General features: G+C 45.5%; 1 protein-coding gene across 2 annotated transcripts in view; it reads left to right on the forward strand.

Annotated features, from left to right (window-relative positions):
• LOC137431462 (integrin beta-5) overlaps positions 1 to 21,176 on the forward strand; it is a 96,259-nt gene that overhangs the window by 71,718 nt on the left and 3,365 nt on the right. For both annotated transcript variants that reach the window (XM_068122806.2, XM_068122807.2), the window contains 6 exons: positions 3,181 to 3,380; positions 3,767 to 3,996; positions 11,054 to 11,273; positions 14,597 to 14,697; positions 17,083 to 17,196; positions 20,085 to 20,251. In XM_068122806.2, coding sequence (XP_067978907.2) covers positions 3,181 to 3,380; positions 3,767 to 3,996; positions 11,054 to 11,273; positions 14,597 to 14,697; positions 17,083 to 17,196; positions 20,085 to 20,251 — 1,032 coding nt within the window. The remainder of the gene's footprint in view (positions 1 to 3,180; positions 3,381 to 3,766; positions 3,997 to 11,053; positions 11,274 to 14,596; positions 14,698 to 17,082; positions 17,197 to 20,084; positions 20,252 to 21,176) is intronic.

Genomic DNA, 21,176 nt, shown 5'->3' on the forward strand with positions numbered 1-21,176 from the left:
CCTTCGTTGCTGCTCTACGTTCATTACCCATGTCTCGCTCCCATAAATCATAACACTTCTCACACATGCAGCATACACCTTTCCCTTCAGCTTCAACGACACTCCCCTCCTCATCAGCACGCCACTCAGTTCCCGAAACTTCTTCCATGCACATCTCACTCTAGCAACCGTTGCCGAGTCTGATCCACCTTCTCCATTCAGCAAAAGCATGATAATGATGACATCATAGGTGAAGTGGTATACCAGCCAAAAATGTTTTAATCGAATTCCTTATCTTAAAAATCTGAAATTGCATGCACATGATCTATGACCAATTTGTATTGAAATATTAAATTTATGACATCATAGGTCACATGGTTTGGCAGCCATATTGGATTGAAGGAAAATATTAAATAATTAGATATTTGAAATTTGCATCTGCATCTGCATTACCATCTGCATCTGCATTACTATCTGCATGTGTGAGAAGTGTTATGATTTATGGGAGCGAGACATGGGTAATGAACGTAGAGCAGCAACGAAGGCTGGAAAGGGTGGAAATGCGAATGGTTCGGTGGATGTGTGGAGTATCGTTGAGAGAGAGGAAGACAAATGATGGATTGCGAAAGATGATGGGAATAGAGCCTGTGATTGATGCTGTGAAGAGAAACAGGTTGAGATGTTTTGGTCATGTGTTGAGGAAGGATGAAAGTGACTGGTTGAGAGGAGTGATGGAAATGAATGTAGAAGGAAGTAGAGGACGGGGAAGACCGAGAAAGACTTGGCTAAAGATGGTCGAAGAAGAAATGCGGGCAAGGGGGTTAACAAGGGGAGATGCAGAAAATAGGGCAAAATGGAGAAGATTGTCATGAGGACAGCAAGGCTAACCCCCCACGCTTGCAGGGAAAATGGCCTTAAAATGCCTGTTGTTGTTGTTGTTGTTGTTGTTGTTGTATTTAACAGCACTGTTGCATATAGTTTGAAAATTATGATGTCATTGGTCATGGGGTTTGGCAGCCATCTTGGATAGAAAAACGAACCTTATCCGATCAACACGAAACTTCACAAACGTGATCCTCTACCCATACATATGCAGAGAGATGGCATCTACCCATTCTGGGACAATGCGGAGACATATTGGCGACATTGTCGCATTGTTCTAGTTATTTATATTATCTATTTGTCTATATTTTTTGTCTCTCTATCTATTTATTGTCTTACCTAATTGGACTGCATGCAAAAAGGAAAATTTGTCTAATATTAGTATTCATCTTAATAAGTTTAAAGCAATTAGAGGCATCCCAATTTCTTTAAATACAAAGTTGAAGTTTGTGGAAGAGCCAGAACACAGAACGAACCAGAACCTAATAGAACAAAATCTGGGAAAACATGCGAAAAGTAGGGTACAGGCACACAACACAGGGACACTTGGAGGAAGAATGAGCATGGTGAAGGGGGAGTGGCAGGGGGGGGGGGGGGGGGGATCTTAATGGGTGAACAAGTTGCATACAATCTCAAACATAGCAAGAAGAGCAATGGAGAGGTGGTAAAATACTGTACAATAACTCAATTGTTTGCCTTCTAGCCTTTAAGATGGCTTGTCCTTAGTAGGAATCCGTGCAGAATTCCATCAGATAAGTAAAAGTGTTTGATACTGTGCAAATCTTTCTTTGGGATGCTCGACATATTACGTATCCAAAGTGGCAGAGTTTACACACCCCGTGTCGTGTCGTATGTCCGGTATGTTCTATATTCCCCTTCCTTCCCTCCTCCGAACTCAATTCCTCCCCTAATCGCGTTTCTCTTTTCACCACAATTCTCTCAGCATGCTTTTCTCCCACATCTTACCCCCATGCTGTTTTTTTTACTCCAATTTATGTTTTTTTACCAATTTTAAATTCGCAAATATGTAGATGGCCCCAGCTTTAGAATGGGACGTTGAGCTTAAAGCTTGAATGGGACAAGAAAGGGAAACAAGGAACAGAAAAAGAGGAGCTAGAGGAAGCTGAAACTGGCAAGTAAAATGATTGAGTTAGGAAGGATTAATAACGATCATGGGTCTGAAAGCAGAAACAGGAACCTGAAAGGAATTGGGTTTGGTTACTTAGTTAGGGTCAATGGAGATAGAAAATATGTGGGTAGGGGTTTTTGGCAGAAGATGGTACAGCACACCGACAAGCGCAAGTGTACCAATGGGGGTTAGGAGGGTGCAGGGTAGTACATGCCAGACAGTGGGAAATGGAGTTCTTCACACAAACTACATCTCCACTACCGGAACCAGGCTGTCAAACAGGAAAGGACAATACTGTACCCAGTGAGAGACACCGAGGGAAATCCCGTGGAAGGAAGAATTCTGTTGTGGCAGCTTGGTTGAGAAATCTGTCAAATTGGAGCAAATATCTTGGATGTTGCATGTCCATAGAATTCGAGATGGGGGAGGAGGTGCTGTTAACAGGGAAGGGGAAAGAGGGAAGGGATGGGTGGATTATTATGTAACTAGTATAAAAGCCCATCAAAAATGACGGGTTGGTACAGTTTATTTGATGGTACAGTCTCGTGAGCATGCCAAAGTCTAAACTCTAAAGCCTCGGCCTAGTATCAGGTGTGCTTGTATATATATATATATATATTTATTTATTAGACATCCTACGGACGTAAATGAACACTCCGTTTACTCTGCGTGCATTGCCTTGTATTTATTGTTATTTTAAAAAAACACTAATGTACACCGCCCTTGAGGCTCAGTTTTCTAGCCACCGTCTACAATTCCAATAGAAGAGTCATAATTACTCTTTTATGGAAAATGTTTTTCGAGTTTGTTTTATCTTCAAAAATAGACCGTAGTGAACACACATTTGTGTTAAAAGATTGACATTTTAAACCACTCAAATCGTCCTTATGAAGGGGGGCAGACATCTGTACAAACACACAAACTGATATTGTGTTTTATATGGTGAAAAAGCCTTTTTTAAGCTCTTGAAGAAAGAGTGGGATTGAACAGCCTCTAAAAGGCAGTTCCACAAATGCCAGAAGCCATTCAATTATTTTAAATCAAGGAGGAGACGAGTATAAAACATGTTGTGTTGTTTATACAATGATGTGACTTTATTGGAATGTTAACGTCCCATTCCCCATGAGCTGCTTGGATTTTTATGAGGCTTGACATCTGATTAAAAGAGAAATCATGAATGTTTTTTTCAGGTAAGCTTTGAGGTGGAGGTTGAAGCAAAAGGATGTGCAGAACATGGCAGGAACAGAAGCTTCATGATAAAGCCACTGGGCATGACAGAGGCTTTGCACATCTCAATCAGAGTGGACTGTGGGTGTTTGTGTCTGGCTGAAGCCCAAGACAACAGCTCTGAATGCAACAATGCTGGGACACTCGAATGTGGGGTGTGCAGGTCAGAGCAACTCCACCTTGTACATGTTTATTCTTTCTTGGTGTTCACAGATTGAAAGATCATGGTGGAGCTCGAACGTAAATGACATGCAGAACATAAGGAAGAACATTATGGGACATCAGTATACAGTATGCTATAGCATACAGATTACAAACACATCAGTCAACAATGGATAAATCAACAACATGTAAGAAAGTTGAGCTTTGTATCTAAACATCATGATCGAGCTAATTGCTCAGCCGAATATTGAGATTAGCCCCCCTCCCCCCATGCTCCCATGATAGTAGTACATGATTGAAAATCCAGGTGCAACCTTATCTATCTCCCTTGTTTTCAATGCGTGGGGTCACATCAACTTTTCCACCCATGTGTGCATCGAATGGCAGGTGCAACCCCAGCCACATCGGCCCAACATGCGAATGTCCACAAAAATCCGCATTGTTTGGAGGACGTGACGCTTGCCGTGAGGCCGAAGGCAGCCCCGTGTGTAGCGGACGTGGCCATTGCATTTGTGGCACCTGCGTTTGCCACACTTCCGAATACGGAAACTTCAATGGGCAGTTTTGCGAGTGTGATGATTTCTCTTGCGACAACTTCCAGGGAAAAATCTGCTCAGGTGGGATAAGCACATTCTAATTTGAGGGTTCTATTGTTAAGACAGAGACAACAGTAATGAGGTTTTGGTGGACAATGCAATTTTGATAAACAAATTTCAATTCAATATTGCAAATGAGGATTTTCTTTACTTTGTGTACATTGTCAAAAAGCTAGTATTCAGCCAGAAATTCAGTAAAACTCTTTATTATGGTTGAACAAGAACTGCAGATCAAACAATGTAAGATGAAATTTAGAAAATGTTATGTTATTATTGGAGTGATGTCATTGTAGTTTGTCATTGACTAATTTACCTAAGTAATTTTTTTTGGTATATAAAGTCGAGGCTCGTGAAGGAGCTAGAACATAGAACGGATCAGGACGTAACAGAACAGAGATTGGGGGGGAAATACTAACAGCAGAGTTGAGGGACAAAATAGGAGGATATTTGGACAAGAGATGTGGGGAAGAATGAGGGGTAAGGAAGGACACATGGGGTGGACGAGGTGGGTACAGAAACAAACTCCTTTTGAAATATCTCCCGATGTCCCTGTTCTCTAATGTTGTACTTGTGTGCTTCCCTCTCCCTCCCCAACTTGTCTCCTGCTCCCTTTATTATATGTTTTATGTGCCCGTTTGTTTTTGTTTTTTTGTGATTAATGTTAGCTCCTACACGAGCCTCGACCTTGTATACAAAAATATATATTTTAAAAACTCTCAGGTAGGAAAAAATGGAAACTTGGAAATAGGTGGGCTTGACTATGGGATGGGTTCATGGGGGAAGCAGTAGAAAAGATCAGGATTTGGTGATCATGGTGACCAACTGTCTTGAAGACCTGGAGGGAAGAATGAGATTGAAGAGGATGTGGAAGTTTGTTCTACAGGTGGGGGAAAAAGAGGAACAAATGAGTGAAGGTGAGCAGTGATTCTTGATTTTTAGAGTTTCTCCAGTCGGGGTTTTATGGTGGATCACATGCGCCCTGCAGAAAAATGGGGTGGGAACAATGCATGGAAAGAGCAGAGACCAGAAAGGAGGTGGTAGAAGACAGAGACCACTGACCTGTCTGCAATGGGAAAGTGATAGACCCATTGACTCAGGTTCATTACAGGAGATTCCAATGATCTTGAAGGCCTTGGTTTTCATGGTGTTCAGCTGTGTGAAGCTGAGCAAGGTTTGAGGCATGGGCTCCAGTCCAGATGGGGCAGCAGTTCTCCATCAAGCTGTGGATGAAGGCCTTCTCTGCAGGAAATCAAATTTCTCAGAAAAAAAGTAGGAAGATCCTCTCGGAGGAAGACCCTCCCCCATTGGAGGAAAACCCTCTCGTGATCAGGCCGTTGGTGCTCCTATGGTTGGAAGCGAGTGCCCCGGAAGCATTGATGGAAAAAAGAGTGGCAATCATATGTTTGGTGAAATTGCATGCTGGGTCAGGGTCGCCCAGATAGCTCAGATGGCAGAGCACTGGTATGGTTTTCCAGAGGACCTGGGTTCCATTTCTGGTCTGGGTGTGTAATTTTCCCACGTATATCAATTTTAAAAAAGGAAATGGCCTTGTGCATGCCAACAATGTACAAGTCTGTCTGACACCGATTGGCCTGCATGTACACAACACAGCATTTAAGATGCAAAAACGCAAACTCTGCCGACAACCAATCCCACTCTCCAGAAACATTGTTCCTCCGCTCTCCATATTATTGGATGTTGCAAAAGAAATTATGTAACATGTTAGTTGCAGGGATCAATTTCTGTGCACAGGGTGGAATTCAGGATTTCTGTCCGGATGTTTGGGGGGGTGTCGACCCAGGTACGTTGAGATTGACAGCCAAGCCAAAGTGATGGTGGGTGGGTTGGGAGGGAGATCTGCCAGGAACAGGTGTCCCTTGACTCAAGCAAGCTGAAGATGACATTGAATTTTGTTATCATGTTGTTATCATTGGTACAGTAGTACCACATATGGAGGGAGGGCACTCGCCAAACCGTTGATCGGTAGTAGCGAAGGGCGGTATGTATGTTGTAAAAACCAGAGTTACAACATTGTCTCAGATTGTGAGTTTAATTCTGAATCGATCTCTAGCAATACATGTAAGAAATCCAACAAGCAACATATCAATATTCAGCATTCATAGGAATCAGTAATGAATTTGCAACTAGCACAAGCAAGCCTGGAACAAAGGAATGATACGCACCAGCTAAGTGTGCACAACATTACACACGATAAATGTCACAGGAATGATCATGGCGCTGTCTGTCTGAGTTCTTATAACTGCCGCGCAGTGGACAGAAGCCGCATAACACCTGGGTTCAAACTTAGGCACAATTTCACTGCATTCTCCCTGGCGTTAAAACTACACTACCCCTAGTGGTGGAAACCAAGCTAGCAAGCCATAGCAGCATAGAAACATCAGTTAGCAGCAGTCCATGTCAGTCCCAGCCATAGTGATCGGGGCGGCAAATTTATCTTCCGGCGCGCGTCTGATAGGCATCAGGAGCTTCAACCACGAGGCCGAATTCCCCCGCGTCAGAATAACCGCCTAACTCGGGTGACGGCGGTGGCTCCACAAGGCCATCCGGATCGGGCACGTGTGGTGGTGGGGTTGACTCCCCATCGACGGATTAACCGGGCCAAAGTCCGGCCCAACAGCATCCCCTTATGGGGCAAGATGACACACCGAGACTGTAGACTCACGTCCATTTGGCAGCAGCACTCGAGCATGCTCAGGGTTGGCTTGGAGGATATGAACCTTGTCAACGAGCAGGTCATATTTACTTGAACGAACCACGCGTTTGAGGAAAGCCGGTCCGGGCTCAGCAAGCCAGCCCGGCAAAGGACGGATACCGCAGGAACGACGCGAGTAACGAAACATACGGTCGTGGGGAGTTTGATTAGTAGCGGTGCACAATAAAGTCCTGATCGAGCTTAGCGCCCCGGGTACCACCCAGGCCCATCGGTCCAGTCCTAGTCCACGGGACTTGAGGTCCAGAATAATGGCTTTCCATATAATGCCATTAAATCGTTCCACCTGTCCGTTCGCCTGTGGCCTATACGGAGTAGTATAGCTAGAAGCTATATTACGCTGGAGCAAGAAGGTTCTCACATCCTGCGACAAAAACACCGCTCCTTGATCGGTGTGCACATAGGCTGGATTCCCAAACATAGAAAACAAGAACTGCAGACACCGGATAACCGTTGCAGCGGACATATTGCCGCACGGGAAAGCAAAAGGGAATCTGGAGAACTCGTCAACTATCGTGAGAAGATAATGAGAACTACCCGAAGCCGGTATACCCGGACAAGGCGGTCGACACGAAGTCGGCAGAGGCCCTTTGAAGTCCATTGCCAATCTCTCCCATGGCCGGGTAGCCTGGACCAGCGTACCCATCCGAGGGTTGGAGAAGTGAGGTTTGAGTTCAGCACAAACTGAACAAGTGCGACATAGCTGACAAATATCCTCAATGGAGTAGGGCAAATTGCGACTGCGCACATAATGAGCTAAACGCGTCATGCCGGGATGGCACAATGAGTCATGAAGAACGCCCAAGTCCTCAAAGGAGGTGAGACTTGCACACACCGCTGGCCGTGATAATGCATCCGCTGCGAGATTATCCCGCCCTGGGTGGTACCTGATAGTGTAGCAATAATCGGCTAATTCAATCCTCCAGCGAGTGATTTTCTCATTCTTAATGCGCTGAGCATGGCGCATGTCATACATAAATGCGACAATTTGTTGATCAGTAATTATCTCAAAACATTTGCCAAGTAAATATGGCCGCCAGCGCCTGATAGACTCAACAATGGCATACGCCTCCTTTTCAACAGTGAGTGTCGTTTTTCCGCAGAGGGGAGAGTCCTTGAAAAGAAGGCTACAGATCGCCCCCTTTGAGAGAGTGTGGCAGCTATCGCGTGGTCCGACGCATCGTTTTCCAAAACAAAGGACTTGTTTTCATCAATAGACGACACAGCGGCACCAGCTATGTCTGACTTCAGGCCATGGAAAGCGGCCTTAGCGGCGTGACTCATGGGGAACTCTTTGCAATCCACAAGTGGACGAAGCTTCTCAGAAAATTTTTGAACCCACTTTGAATAATGAGCAAAAAGCCTGAGAGCACGCTTCAAAGAAGCACAATCATGTGGCGGGGCTATGTCGAGCAAGGGTCGCAGTCGCTCCTTGTCTGGGATGATAGTGCCGTGGGTCACGGTGTACCCCAGGAGATCTATCGTTCGAGTGGAATAGCGACATTTAGCCTCGTTCATAGTCAGGCGGTACTTGTGCGCAACCTCGAGGAAGCGCTTCAGATTAGCATCATGATGAGCTTGATCATACCCACATACCGTGAGGTTATCCAGGTAAACAAAGACATCGGTTAAGCTCTCCTTAGCAAGGATGTCATCCATGGCCCTTTGGAAGCAGGGACCCCATTTGTGACCCCAAAAGGCAGACAGGTGAACTGGTACAACCTCTGTCCGGATTCAAACCCGGTGTAGATGCGATCTGTCTCAGAGATTGGAATCTGATGATACGCGCTGCGGAGATCTAAAGTACTATATACCGAGTACTGTGCCACCTGGCGAACCAGAGAATCCAATCCCAGGAGTGGGTAGGTGTCCAATTGCATAAACCGATTAATCGTCTGCGAATAGTCGATTACCATGCGTTTGCGGTGAGTTTCGGTCTGAACCACCAAAACTCGGGCTCTCCAAGGCGATCGACTAGGTTCGATTATGCCCTCCTTTAATAGCCGCCCAGTCTCCTCAGCAATGAATTGCGTGTCAGCCTGTGAATAGCGTCACGATTTAACGGCAACCGGTGTACAGTCAGGAGTCACATTGGGAAACAGCGACAGTGGTTCAATTTCCATCCCTGCCAGAGCACACACAGCAAGAGTATCATCACCACCAAATTCCATTTCCAAACGACCATGCCGACGGAGAAAATCGTGTCCTAGCAACACTTCTGCACATAACGCTGGTAAGACCATTAAGTGCACATCTGGAAACATTCGGCCATTAATCACAAGCTTCAGCCGGCATTCCCCTCGAGTGCATAGCCATAGCCCTTGGGAAGCCATAAAAATTCGGCGTGTTAACCCGAGAATCGGCCAGCTATGCTTCTGAACGAGTCGTAAATCGACATAGCTATCAGTAGAACCCGTGTCGATTAAGGCGTTTGCGTTCTGCCCCTCAATCATAATTGGAATAACAGCGTTGGACAGTCCAGGTGGCCCTGTAGTTGTCGAGTCAGCCAGAGGGGGCACTCGAGCCACGCGCGTGGACCCGACGCCAGCCAGCATCGATCGTGAAACCGAACGTGGCACAGGCGATGAAAGGATCCCAATCAAGGGCATTCAAGACGCGTGAAGCTTGCGCGGGGAGATGATCCCTGTCAAGGGTGTTCGAGCCGAGCGAGGGGCCGATAGTCTCGTCGGCGAGTTGATCCTAGTCAAGGTCGCGTGAGCTGCGTGGGGCCCATGTGGGGAGGTGATCCCAATCAAGGCCGTGCGGGCCACCGATTGTCTCTTGGGCGGAGAGAGAATCACAGACAAAGTCGAGCGAGTTCGCCGGCCCCGTGACGAGCGACAAACCTTTGCAAAATGTCCTTTCCGAGAGCACGAGTGACACGTCGCTTCTCTGGCCGGACAAACTGACCTTAAACGATTCCGGTTCCCGCAGAAAAAGCACTTAGCGTTACTTCCGGCTGATGGAGCGGCAGCGGCGGTGGCTGTCACACTTGGGCCGGCATCCTCAAGAGTGTCCGTTGTCCCCGATTCCGGTGGAGGTTCAGCATTAATTTGCTCCGCGATAGTAGCTCTCTCCGGTCGTGTCGCGTCGGTTAAACCCGCAGTGACGTACGGACGATCGTACGGTTCTGATTGTGCCTGTGCTTCTTGGTACATGAGCGATAATTTATGAGCTTTTTCCAGCGTCAGATCCGTTTCTTCAAGCAATCTCTGTCGTATTATAGGAGAGTGAAGCCCCAAAACAAATGCGTCCCTCATCAAATCGTCACATACTTGTTCGTGTGTCTGTGCTTCTGTCGTACAGTCCTTCGCTAATCGGCGAAGTTCCTGGACGAAGTGGTCGATGGTCTCCGATGGGTCTTGTCGCCGAGACGCGAGCAGGTATCGAGTATAGACCACGCTCCGAGTCTTGATGTAGATCCGTCGTAATTCTACCTCAGCGGCAGCGTACGTGCTGCCCTGGGATATGTACGTGAAAACTATATGAGACACGCGGGAGTTCAGCACCGCAAGCCTGGTTGCATCCATGAGACCCTCCTGGGCTCCCAGGTAGCCTGTCAGCAGACTTAGCCAAGGCTGGAGCTGGGCAGACACGTCCGGCACCTGTGGATCCGCTCCGAAGATCGGGACTTGTGTCAGCTTATGAGTCATGGCATTCCCGTTCAAGACAAGAGAGGATTCAGAATTAATTGTTGTAAAAACCAGAGTTACAACATTGTCTCAGATTGGGAGTTTAATTCTGAATCGATCTCAAGCAATACCTGTAAGAAAACCAACAAGCAACATATCAATATTCAGCATTCATAGGAATCAGTAATGAATTTGCAACTAGCACAAGCAAGCCTGGAACAAAGGAATGATACGCACCATGTAAGTATGCACAACATTACACACGATAAATGTCACAGGAATGATCGTAGTGCTGTCTGTCTGAGTTGTTATAACTGACGCGCAGTGGACAGAAGCCACATAACACCTGGGTTCAAACTTAGGCACAATTTCACTACATTGTACCTTCAAAATAATCCATTAAAATCTGCCACATAGGTGTCCCGAGTGAAGGCCTCCCTGGAGGTAAAACATTGTAGTGAAATGTTTTTCTTTTTGAGAAAATCTTTCTTCAAATGTTTCATGCAATTTAGTTTGTGTTCTTTACATTCACCGATATGAGTTTCCAAACAGTATTTATTTTAACTCTCACCACTCTCTTTTCCCCTGGAAAGGTAATGCCAGTGCTTCATGATACCAGGCGTGTGAATGTTAACTTACAGATATCCAATTGTACAAGTGGGACAGGTATTCAGGTATTCATTCTTGTACTGCACCTTACCGTTTTTTTGAGCAGGTCATGGCAGTTGCCAGTGTGGTATCTGCAAGTGTGATGCCAACTGGACTGGCGAGATATGCAATTGTTCACAGAACGAGACTGCTTGCCTCACCGCTGATGGCACAGTGTGCAGCAAACGTGGAGAGTGTGTTTGTGGACGTTGTATTTGTGATGAAGGTTCGCATGGAAACACCTGTGAAAAGTGCCCTTCCTGTAGTGACATCTGCTCTGCACAAAGGTAACTGTATATAATATATATATGTGTGTGTGTTTTGAAAATACTGGAAATGCTGTTGAATGCAGAGAATGAATGGGATGGCAACATATAGAGTATCCCAGTTTTAGGACCGGCAGAGAAGATAACTGAGAAGCAAGTTGAGGAAGCGATACAAGCAATGAAGAGTAGAAAAGCGGGAGGGCCGACGGGAGTTGTGGGAGATATGTTGAAGGCAGCAGGAAGTTGGGGTGTGAAGAGAATGACAGAGATCTGTAATCTGGTGGTGAAAGAAGGCCGCATTCCAGTGGGTTGGGAACTGAGTACCCTCGTCCCTCTATACAAGGGGGAAGGTGACCCTCTGGACTGTGGCTCATATCGAGCGATAAAGTTATTCGAGCATGGAATGAAGGTATTGGAAAGGATGTTGGAGAGGAGGATAAGAAAGAAAGTGAAGATCGACGAAATGCAGTTTGGATTTAAGCCAGGAAGAGGAACGACAGACGCGCCTTTTATTGTAAGGCAGTTGCAGGAGAAGTACATGGAGAAGAGGAAGAAGTTGTTTCTTGGGTTTGTTGATCTGGAGAAAGCATTCGATAGGGTTCCACGCGAAGTAGTGACATGGGCATTGAGGAAGTTAGGAGTGGAGGAATGGTTGATCAGAGTAGTGATGGCAATGTACAAAAGAGCATGCACAGCTGTAAGGACGAAGGACAGGAACAGTGGTGAATTTGAGGTGAAGGTGGGAGTACATCAGGGGTCGGTTCTAAGTCCACTACTATTTGTAGCTGTGATGGAGGTGCTGGCTCAGAACGTAAAGGAGGGTTTACCGTGGGAGTTTTTGTATGCAGATGATCTGGTGTTGATTGCGGAAAGTATGGATGGACTGAAGGAAAAGATGAACAAGTGGAAGGAATGTATGGAGACAAAATGTCTGAAGGGGAATATCGGAAAGACGAAGGTGATGGTAAGTGGTAAAGCATGTGGTGAGGTGGAAAGAACTGGGAAGTGGCCGTGTGCTGTGTGCAGGAAGGGTGTCGGAGTGAACTCCATTCAATGTACAATGTGCGCTGAGTGGGTTCATCAAAAATGTAGTGGTCTGAGAGGGTCATTAATCAGTGTGGCAGCTACATTCAAATGTAAGGTGTGCACAAAGGGAGCTGCAGATGGAGGTAATGTTGAGTTGGATCGTGGAGACGGCGTGAAGCTGGAAGGTGTGAAAATATTTTGCTACCTAGGAGACATGCTGAATGGAGAAGGTGGATCAGACTCGGCAACGGTTGCTTGGGTGAGATGTGCATGGAAGAAGTTTCGGGAACTGAGTGACGTGCTGATGAGGAGGGTAGTGTCGTTGAAGCTGAAGGGAAAGGTGTATGCTGCATGTGTAAGAAGTGTTATGATTTATGGGAGCGAGACATGGGTAATGAACGTAGAGCAGCAACGAAGGCTGGAAAGGGTGGAAATGCGAATGGTTCGGTGGATGTGTGGAGTATCGTTGAGAGAGAGGAAGACAAATGATGAATTGCGAAAGATGATGGGAATAGAGCCTTTGATTGATGCTGTGAAAAGAAACAGGTTGAGATGGTTTGGTCATGTGTTGAGGAAGGATGAAAGTGACTGGTTGAGAAGAGTGATGGAAATAAATGTAGAAGGAAGTAGAGGACGGGGAAGACCGAGAAAGACTTGGCTAAAGATGGTGGAAGAAGAAATGCGGGCAAGGGGGTTAACAAGGGGAGAGGCAGAAAATAGGGCAAAATGGAGAAGATTGTCATGGGGATCGCAAGGCTAACCCCCGCTCTAGCAGGGAAAATGGCCTTAAAATGCATGTTGTTGTTGTTGTTGTTGGTGTGTGTGTGTGTGTGTGTGTGTGTACACACCATGAACATGTTCAGGGCTTCCTGGATGGCCTGTAGAGGTATTCACACTCGCCTCTAAGCTATCCAGCCTGGGTTCGAATCTCGGCCCAGCTGTAAACTGTCATCCCGGTGTTTCCCAGGTGGGATGATTCATCAATGTGTGTGCCTGGACGTTAAACATGGCGTCCCGTCTGCCAGCGTTCGTTGGTGGATTTTAGAAGTCCCACGGTGTCCTTCACGAAAATAGGCGAGCTATCGATGACATCATGAACTAATTCCAAATTCCTACCCTCACCTTAGTCGAATGTCAGCCCTAGCCAGCTGCTTTGAGAAAGACTTGGGCCAAGCTTCCCAGTCCAACCCCACAAGATTATGTGGGAATAATTGTAGCCATTAAATAAGACGTATTACGTGAACAGTGTTTCTGTCTAATGGGCTTCATCAGTTTTGAACCGAGCCTATCCTAGCCTTCCATAATAATATCACAAATCAGTAACGTTTTGATCACTCCTCCCCTCTGACCTAGGCCTAGGTACCGACATAAGATGGAGCTCCTAAAGCCTTCAACTTGAAAATTAGGCATATAAAGGGCAGAGACAATGTATTTGCCGATGCTTTATCCAGAGTGAATTAACCTTGAGGATTCCTGTGCGTTGTTTGGACAAAAATTAGGCTTATGGGATTTGATCAGCCATAGTTTTGATTTGTAGTTGTTGGGTGTGAGAATTACTTTTGGTTGTTAAAGATACTTTTTGTATGGAAAGAAAGTTTTCACCATGTTCAAACTTTCTTCCTTGAAGGTGGGGAGTGTTACAGATTCATCACTTCTGCCTTTGTTGTTAATATATACTTGTAGGATTTTTAGTTTCAGGTAATATTGGTGTTAAGATTTGGTGTTAACCCTAACCCTATCATTGATGCTGGTGCGATCCATCCGTGGGCGGAGACAGTGCATAGGACATTCTGTTCACCCATTGGGTGATGCACACACAATTCTGAGCATTGAATTTTCCTGGATGTTTTTACAATATATATATATTTTTTGTTTACAAGGTCGAAGCTCGTGTAAGAGCTAACATTGATCACAAAAAAGACAAACTGACACATAAAACATATGATAAAGGGAGCGGGAGAACAAATGGAGAGCAGGGACATCGGGAGATCTGTGGGAGGGAGAGGGCTTGGGGGGGAGGAGGAATGGGAAAGGGTAGGGTGGGAGTGTAAAAAACACGTGGACACTGCTAGGACTTCCAGGAAAGAAGTCGGTATTTCAAAAAAGTGGATCTGGGGTGAATTAACGGGGGTAGAAAAGATCAAGGTTTTGGATGGGGGAAGATAAGAGATGGTGGTGGACAGCTGTTTTAAAGACCTGGAGGGAGGAGAATGAACCTTTAGGTTGCTTTAATTAATTAGAAAATTAATTCAACATGACATTGCTTTGTGCATATATTTAAAAGTTTTTACTCAACATATTTTGTTTGTTCCATGAAGGGATTGTGTGGAGTGCAAGTTGTTTAACACCGGACCACTAGCAAGTGGCCAAAAATGCGAGATGAGGTGTTCGGAAACAATAACCGTGGTGGAAAACATTGGTGAGATGCAGTTCTCTTCATCTTTTCATCAACGTCAAATGAATAGCTGCTGTCAAAGTTGGATTAGCCATGAGAAATTGATTGAAAAATGTTCACATGAAAAACATTAGTGGAAACCCAATGCATTATTTTTCATAGGGATGTTTCATCTTGATTGAGCACATTTCCCTGCTCCGCCATACTGCACAGTGCATCGTCACATATGTTTACTCAAAATGCCTTAATTTTGTGTTAAAACAATAATTGGTGGCTTGTATAATGTGTGGAGAATGAATCACTGTGCGGGTGTCCATGTAGTTGCCATAAATGTACTTTTGTTTTGTATGCAAGGTCGAGGCTCATGGAGGAGCTAGAACATACAATGAATGAGGACTTATAGCTGGGCGGCTAACACAAAAACCGTTCACATTGGGAAGCAAGCATTAAACTTGGCAGTTATGTTCTTATATAGAATACACTTTCTGTTTCTCTTTTATAAAAGCCTATTTTGTATATAAGGGATATCAACATTGGCATTAAGCTCAACACATACACTTTAACCCGAATATCAAAGTATAAGATCATGCGAATCTTGGCAAATCAAAGCACATCCACATTGACTGCAAGGCCAAAATCTCTCCTTTCCCATTGGAGACAGTGCCCCAAAAGCAATGTCTTGGGCCCAGTCTTGTTCCACAGCTACATAAACGGTCTCTCTGCCATTCTGGAAAACCTCTCTTCCTTTTCACAGATGACTCCACATTGTCGTGCAGTACCCCCTTCCTACTGATTGGGAGAGAGCAGCTCTCTGCTGATCTGGAAATGATTCGACTCGAGTCTGAAAAATAGAGCATGTCATTCAATCCCAGAAAGCTTTGCAGTCTCATCCTATCACTCAGGAAGGATCGTCAAATGAACCCACTTATGTCCTGTACTACCATTGTTAGCAAATGGAAAAGGTTCAGTCTTTTGAAATTCCAGACCTCACAATCAGCCATGTCTTCTCCTTGTCTTACGTAAAGCAAAACTGGTCTCCAAAGCCAGTCACTGACTAGTTATATCCTCTGTTGTTTCAAATATTTTGTTGAAAAATCAGAGCTACTCAGTCTACAAGCTACGAAAAGAGTTCACAGAATGCAGTCCACTCACAGTTCGATGTCTGTAGCTCCATGGAGTACTGGTTTCTCCTCTGGGCTGCAGCTTCAGCAACACAACACAAAGGCCCATCCTCGAATCTCTCTCTCTATCTTTTCCTGTTGGTTAATTCCCTTCCCGATTGTCTCCAAATGTTGCCCTATTGCCTCACAATTAGTACCTTCCATCGCCTTTCTCTTCTGTCAGCCTCAATCATGTAGAAAAAGATAGGAAACCTTGAGTGTGTCTGCCTTTAAACATCATCATCAAACAATAACGTAAGACAGAATTTTGAAAATAAATAAATAAATGATGAAAGCTAAGGGATAGCAAGATTGCTATAAGTACAAAATTACGAATGAATGAATGAATGATCGTTTTAAGGCCATAAAGCAGGGGTTAGCCTTGCGGGCCCCATGACAATCATGGTTCCCTGTTTTGAGGCAATGTTTTTATGGCCGGATGCCCTTCCTGACGCCAACTCTTGGTCGCCTCTTACGATGCGCAGGGATACGGTGTGCCTATTCTAAATCAGGGTACACACCGTGATCATTCATCCCAGCAAGCTGGTACTCAATTTGCCGACCTCGGAAGGATGACAGGCTGAGTCAACCCCCCTGGCGTTAATTCAGCGATCGACGGGGATTTGGACCAAGGATCCTAGGATCCCAAGCCAGCACCCTAACCGCTAAGCCAACACCAGGTATAAGTACAAAATTATATCCTAGCAAAAATAGAAGGAAACTAGAACGACACTCGGTAGGCTGAACAGCTTAGGGTTTGGTTCCCACTGATAGGCCGGATTGGCTTGTTCTTGCCATCTACCCAATTCATCCACCAAGGATTGGCATAACTCGTCCACAACTTTTGGAGATATCATGCGATGTATGGTTTTTGGTCCCATCTTTCAATGGTGAAGAATCACTTGGAATTAAAAAAAATTCTCGTATCCGGATACCAGAATTTTATGTCGTTGTCACACAGCCAACCTCTCCAGCCAATTTCGACAAAATACATCCACAAATGTTTGAGACATCCTGCTCACAGACAGACAAAGAGACAGCCAAACTGACAGAAAGGGGTGAAAACATAACCTCCATCCATCTTCGGTGGTGGAGGTAATACGATAATAAAGATAACCTTCAATGCAGGTTTTTGGCAAAAGAATTGCAGTGCCTCTAAATGCCATATTCACAACAGAACCATATTATCTGACCACACAGACCAATCACATTTGAACCCACCTATTTTTTTTCTCTTCCTTCCAATCAGATTCCAGCATTGAGCAACTGTGCACATACAAGGATGACGATGGGTGTGTCATGCATTTTGCTTTATTCGAGTCTCCAGGAGGATACATGAATATTACTGCTCTGCAAGACAAAGGTAATTGACAATAGCTTGCATTCCATAACAATATGACACATCATGTGGCTGACATGTCGTATGTCAGGCATTTTACCGACACATATTGGTACGGGTTTGGGGGAAGCACGGGGCTCACGAGGGGATGGCTCAAACTCCCTACTCAACCAGCCACAGATAACGCTCACCGACGGGTTGCTGAGCAACCACGGAAGCCATCTGTATGACCTACTCTGAAAGGATCCCCGCACCAAAGCTCGTGTTACCTTCCCGATGACTTAGCCCCTCCCAGATGGGGGACCATGCTCTCGTCTTCCCTCACTATAAACTTATTACGTATGGCCGAGCGAAACCGTAAGTGGTATGTCAGCTATCTAGCACAGCGAATCACTGGGGTACAACTACCCATCTATTTGTTATGTACACTATGTCTAACCAATGGGAAAACAGACAATTGAGCAGGTTGTAAACAGTTTATAGAGATTAAGGCAGGCACGCCTCAATCACTCCGGGATAGTAGAGAGAAAGTGAGAGAGAGAGGGAGAGAGAGAGAAGCATTGAGGCATAGGGTCGGCTTCTCGCTCACACGACGCGATCCAGTGGGCTCACGTTGTTTCTAAAGTGGAGGGAAGGGAGGGGGAAGAAGAAAGGGAATGAGGTTGGTGTGTGTGCAGTGTGTCGGGAGAAGTGTGGCGTATGCAGTGTAAGTGCTAGAGGAATAATGTGATATGTGTGTCAGTTCCTCACCCAGACAGGTCCAAAGGGTAATCTTTGATAGCTCTGTATAGCTCTTGGAGAGCTCTTTTGTATGTCGCAAGTAGACGAATTAGAAGGTAGAAACAGAAAGGAAAGATAGTGTAGGTCAGTATGTATGTAGGCCACTGCGTCTCAAGGAACTCGTGCCACTGCTCGTTCTTGGAGCCTCGTTTCAACCCAACTCATCCCACCCTGTCCCTCAAATCAAGCAGGCAGGCAGACAATTCTGGTCTCTATTTGGTTCCCTGGGTGTAAGTAAGCCGTAATCTCTGGAGTTCTTTCTCTTTTATCGGGCCCGGGTGAGGCATGGTTTCGGGGAGCGAGGGTCATGGCAGCACGCTTTGACCCCCGTGTGTCACTTCTTCATTGGTGTGTGCGTCTCATAGTTGCTCGGAGAGTTGGTCATGCAGCTGGTGCTCACATGTGGAATCTCCTATAGATGCTCAGAGGGTCGGTGTTGGTGGCGCTGCAGTGGCACAGTGTAGGTTACGCACCCAATGCAGGAATAGCCTTGCAAACGGTTTTGATTGAGAGTGTTTTGTAACATAATGTGTGTACTGTGAGGTATGGTGTGTCATGTGCATGGTGTGCACTGTGGGAAGGTGCATGGGAGGAGAGGTTTAAGAGGGATGTGACAAAGGATTGACATGGATTGATGATCGGTTGGAATGGAAGGGATTGAAGAAGAAGGGGATTTCAAGAAAGTGGAGAAAAACAAAGGGGATAGAACCTACTGGAGACCACACTTTTTCCCTGACCCTATTATGAGGGGAAATGTAACCTACCTAGATACAATTTATTTTGAAAGATCTAACTAAGGATTCCTTATATGGTGAGTTTTTGTCACCCTGGGGTCACCCATAACGGCAGCAATATTTTACATTGTCAACATGAGAGAGAGCTTATGGGTTTGACGAGGAAGGTAAATAAATAATTGGTTCACGAGTTATCAAGTGACCACTATATTCGTCATGTGTGTGTGTCTGTCTGTGTGTGTGTCTGTGTGTCTCTCTGTCCGCAGCATAACTACCCGATGATATCATCCAATCTTGATGAAACTTGGGTGGGAGGTTGCTATCATGTTCTAGTTGTGTCCTACCTAGAGTGGGCGTATTGCGCCCATTGTGGGCGGAGCCACGCCCGAAAAAGATGTCTTTTTAAGGGGTAATCGAGTTCAAGCTACATCTTCTCCGAGGGGTTTGGTGGAATCTGACAAGGGTTTCGATATTTGGTTCGGCCAATGTCATGTGTCTAGCCCCACGGAGCTCGATTATCTTTTCTTTTTTTTTTCTTTTTATTTATTTATTTATTTATTTTCATTTCATTTTTCACCGAATTTTCGGTATTGTGTAGCTAACGAACCTCATAACTGATTATACATTATTTCCTATCTCATTTCAAGGTCAGTAACCTTCGTTTTGACATTTCTGGGCCTGGCCTGTCCGGGCCTGTTTCGGTTATAGTCCGTCCTTGGTCATTGAATACCGCTCGCTCGTGAACCATCGTCGTCTCCTGACTTGTGCATCTTACCTTTGAGAGGTCTGGGTTTGGGTTTGATTCCCGACCCGACAATCGACTGTTACCTGATGTTTCCCAGACAGGATGTTCAAAGTGATGACAAAAATATGACAGGGTGCACCCTCCCTAAGATGGGCATTAATCTGGGTGTCCCAAATGCTAGCATTTGGTTGATAGACGTTTAAAGATCCCACAGGTCATTTTCAAATAGTAGATGAGTTATAATTTTGCACCCTAGAACAATTGCAAAATCTTGCCCAAATCAACTCCAGTCGAACGCCAGGCCTGGTCTGCCGGTTCGTGATCGACTTGGGCTAAGCTTCCCCCAAAGCAGGAGGGATTCATTATGGACAATTTAGTATTAGTCATACTATTAGCTGCTGACATATAGCTTATAGATAAGTGATACATCCTTCTACAGGACATCCACCTTTGGATGCAATCCCCGATCGATTCGATCCTGACTGAAAACGTCCAGTAAGTCAAGACACCAACAAAAACCCCGCATTTAATGGTCGCACCCTTCAGGGAAGATGGCTGTGAAATCTTTAATCATCGTCCTATAAAATATATTTTGCAGCAATAAACCTCTTAACTGGCCTTGGTGCTTTATTTCTCTTCCCCATGTGTTTTAGAGTGCACCCAAGGACAAAAGGTGCTTCCAGTTGTACTAGCTGTAGCTTCAACAGTGTTAGGCCTCGGCCTACTGGCGCTTCTCATCTGGAAGTTGCTGGTCTCTCTGCATGATCGACGTGAAGTTGCACGCTTCATACAGGAGCAAGGAAAAGCCTGCTGGGAAGCGGTTAGTCACACACACTGACACCCACACACAAGCACACGCCTATTTGTAATCTCATTTGCCGCCATTTTGATATTCAGCACATGCATGAAGCAGGAAACACGGTACCAGTTATTAAAAGTTTCAATTAGCACAGTCTGGTGACAATACCTTACCGTGGAAACCTGTGGAGGCTGCACCTCGTAAGCCGATTCAATCGGGTAGTGACAGTGTGGACAATAACGACCATTTTGGTACCATGCAATACCAGTACAACCAGTACTACACCTGAAACTAGGTCCAGGTGATGGTTTAATTACGTTTATTTATTTATTTAATTGATGGCTCTCACCTTCGTCTTTTGGCGAAATGTGTTGCCATTTGACAAATACTAATTGGGCCTACTGAGCTCCACTCCAAAGATCTCGTAGTGCCTTGTAGCCTCCTCCTGGATCGCAATGGCCTTCAAAGACCCAGAATCTAATCGCAAATGGAGAATAGATCGATAGTAAACTCTCTGGTAGCTCCTTCTTGGTCAGAGCGTCCATCACAAACTACATCTTCCGTCAAATTGATGTTAAGTCAGGTGTACCGTGTGCCGTTGTGGCATTAGTCGGTGGACGTTAAGATCCCTCGGTGTTTTTCTTGAATTATCGTTATCGCCAGCAACCTGAAACAAAATTTGAAAAAAATCCTGCCCTTACTCCTGCTGGGAATGCAAAGGCAAACCACCCATTGCACAGTCCTTACCGTGGGGCTGTTTTAGCAGTGTGGCGTCTCGCTCCGCAAGCAATGTGGCACCTCTCTCCGCATGCAATGTGGCGCCTCTCTCCGCATGCAATGTGGCACCTCTCTTCGCATGCAGTGTGGCACCTCTCTTCGCATGCAATGTGGAATCCCTCTTCGCATGCAATGTGGAACCTCTCTTCGCATGCAATGTGGCGCCTCT

Source organism: Myxine glutinosa, chromosome 7, assembly GCF_964187855.1.
Source record: "Myxine glutinosa chromosome 7, kmMyxGlut1.1, whole genome shotgun sequence".
NCBI lineage: Eukaryota > Metazoa > Chordata > Myxini > Myxiniformes > Myxinidae > Myxine > Myxine glutinosa.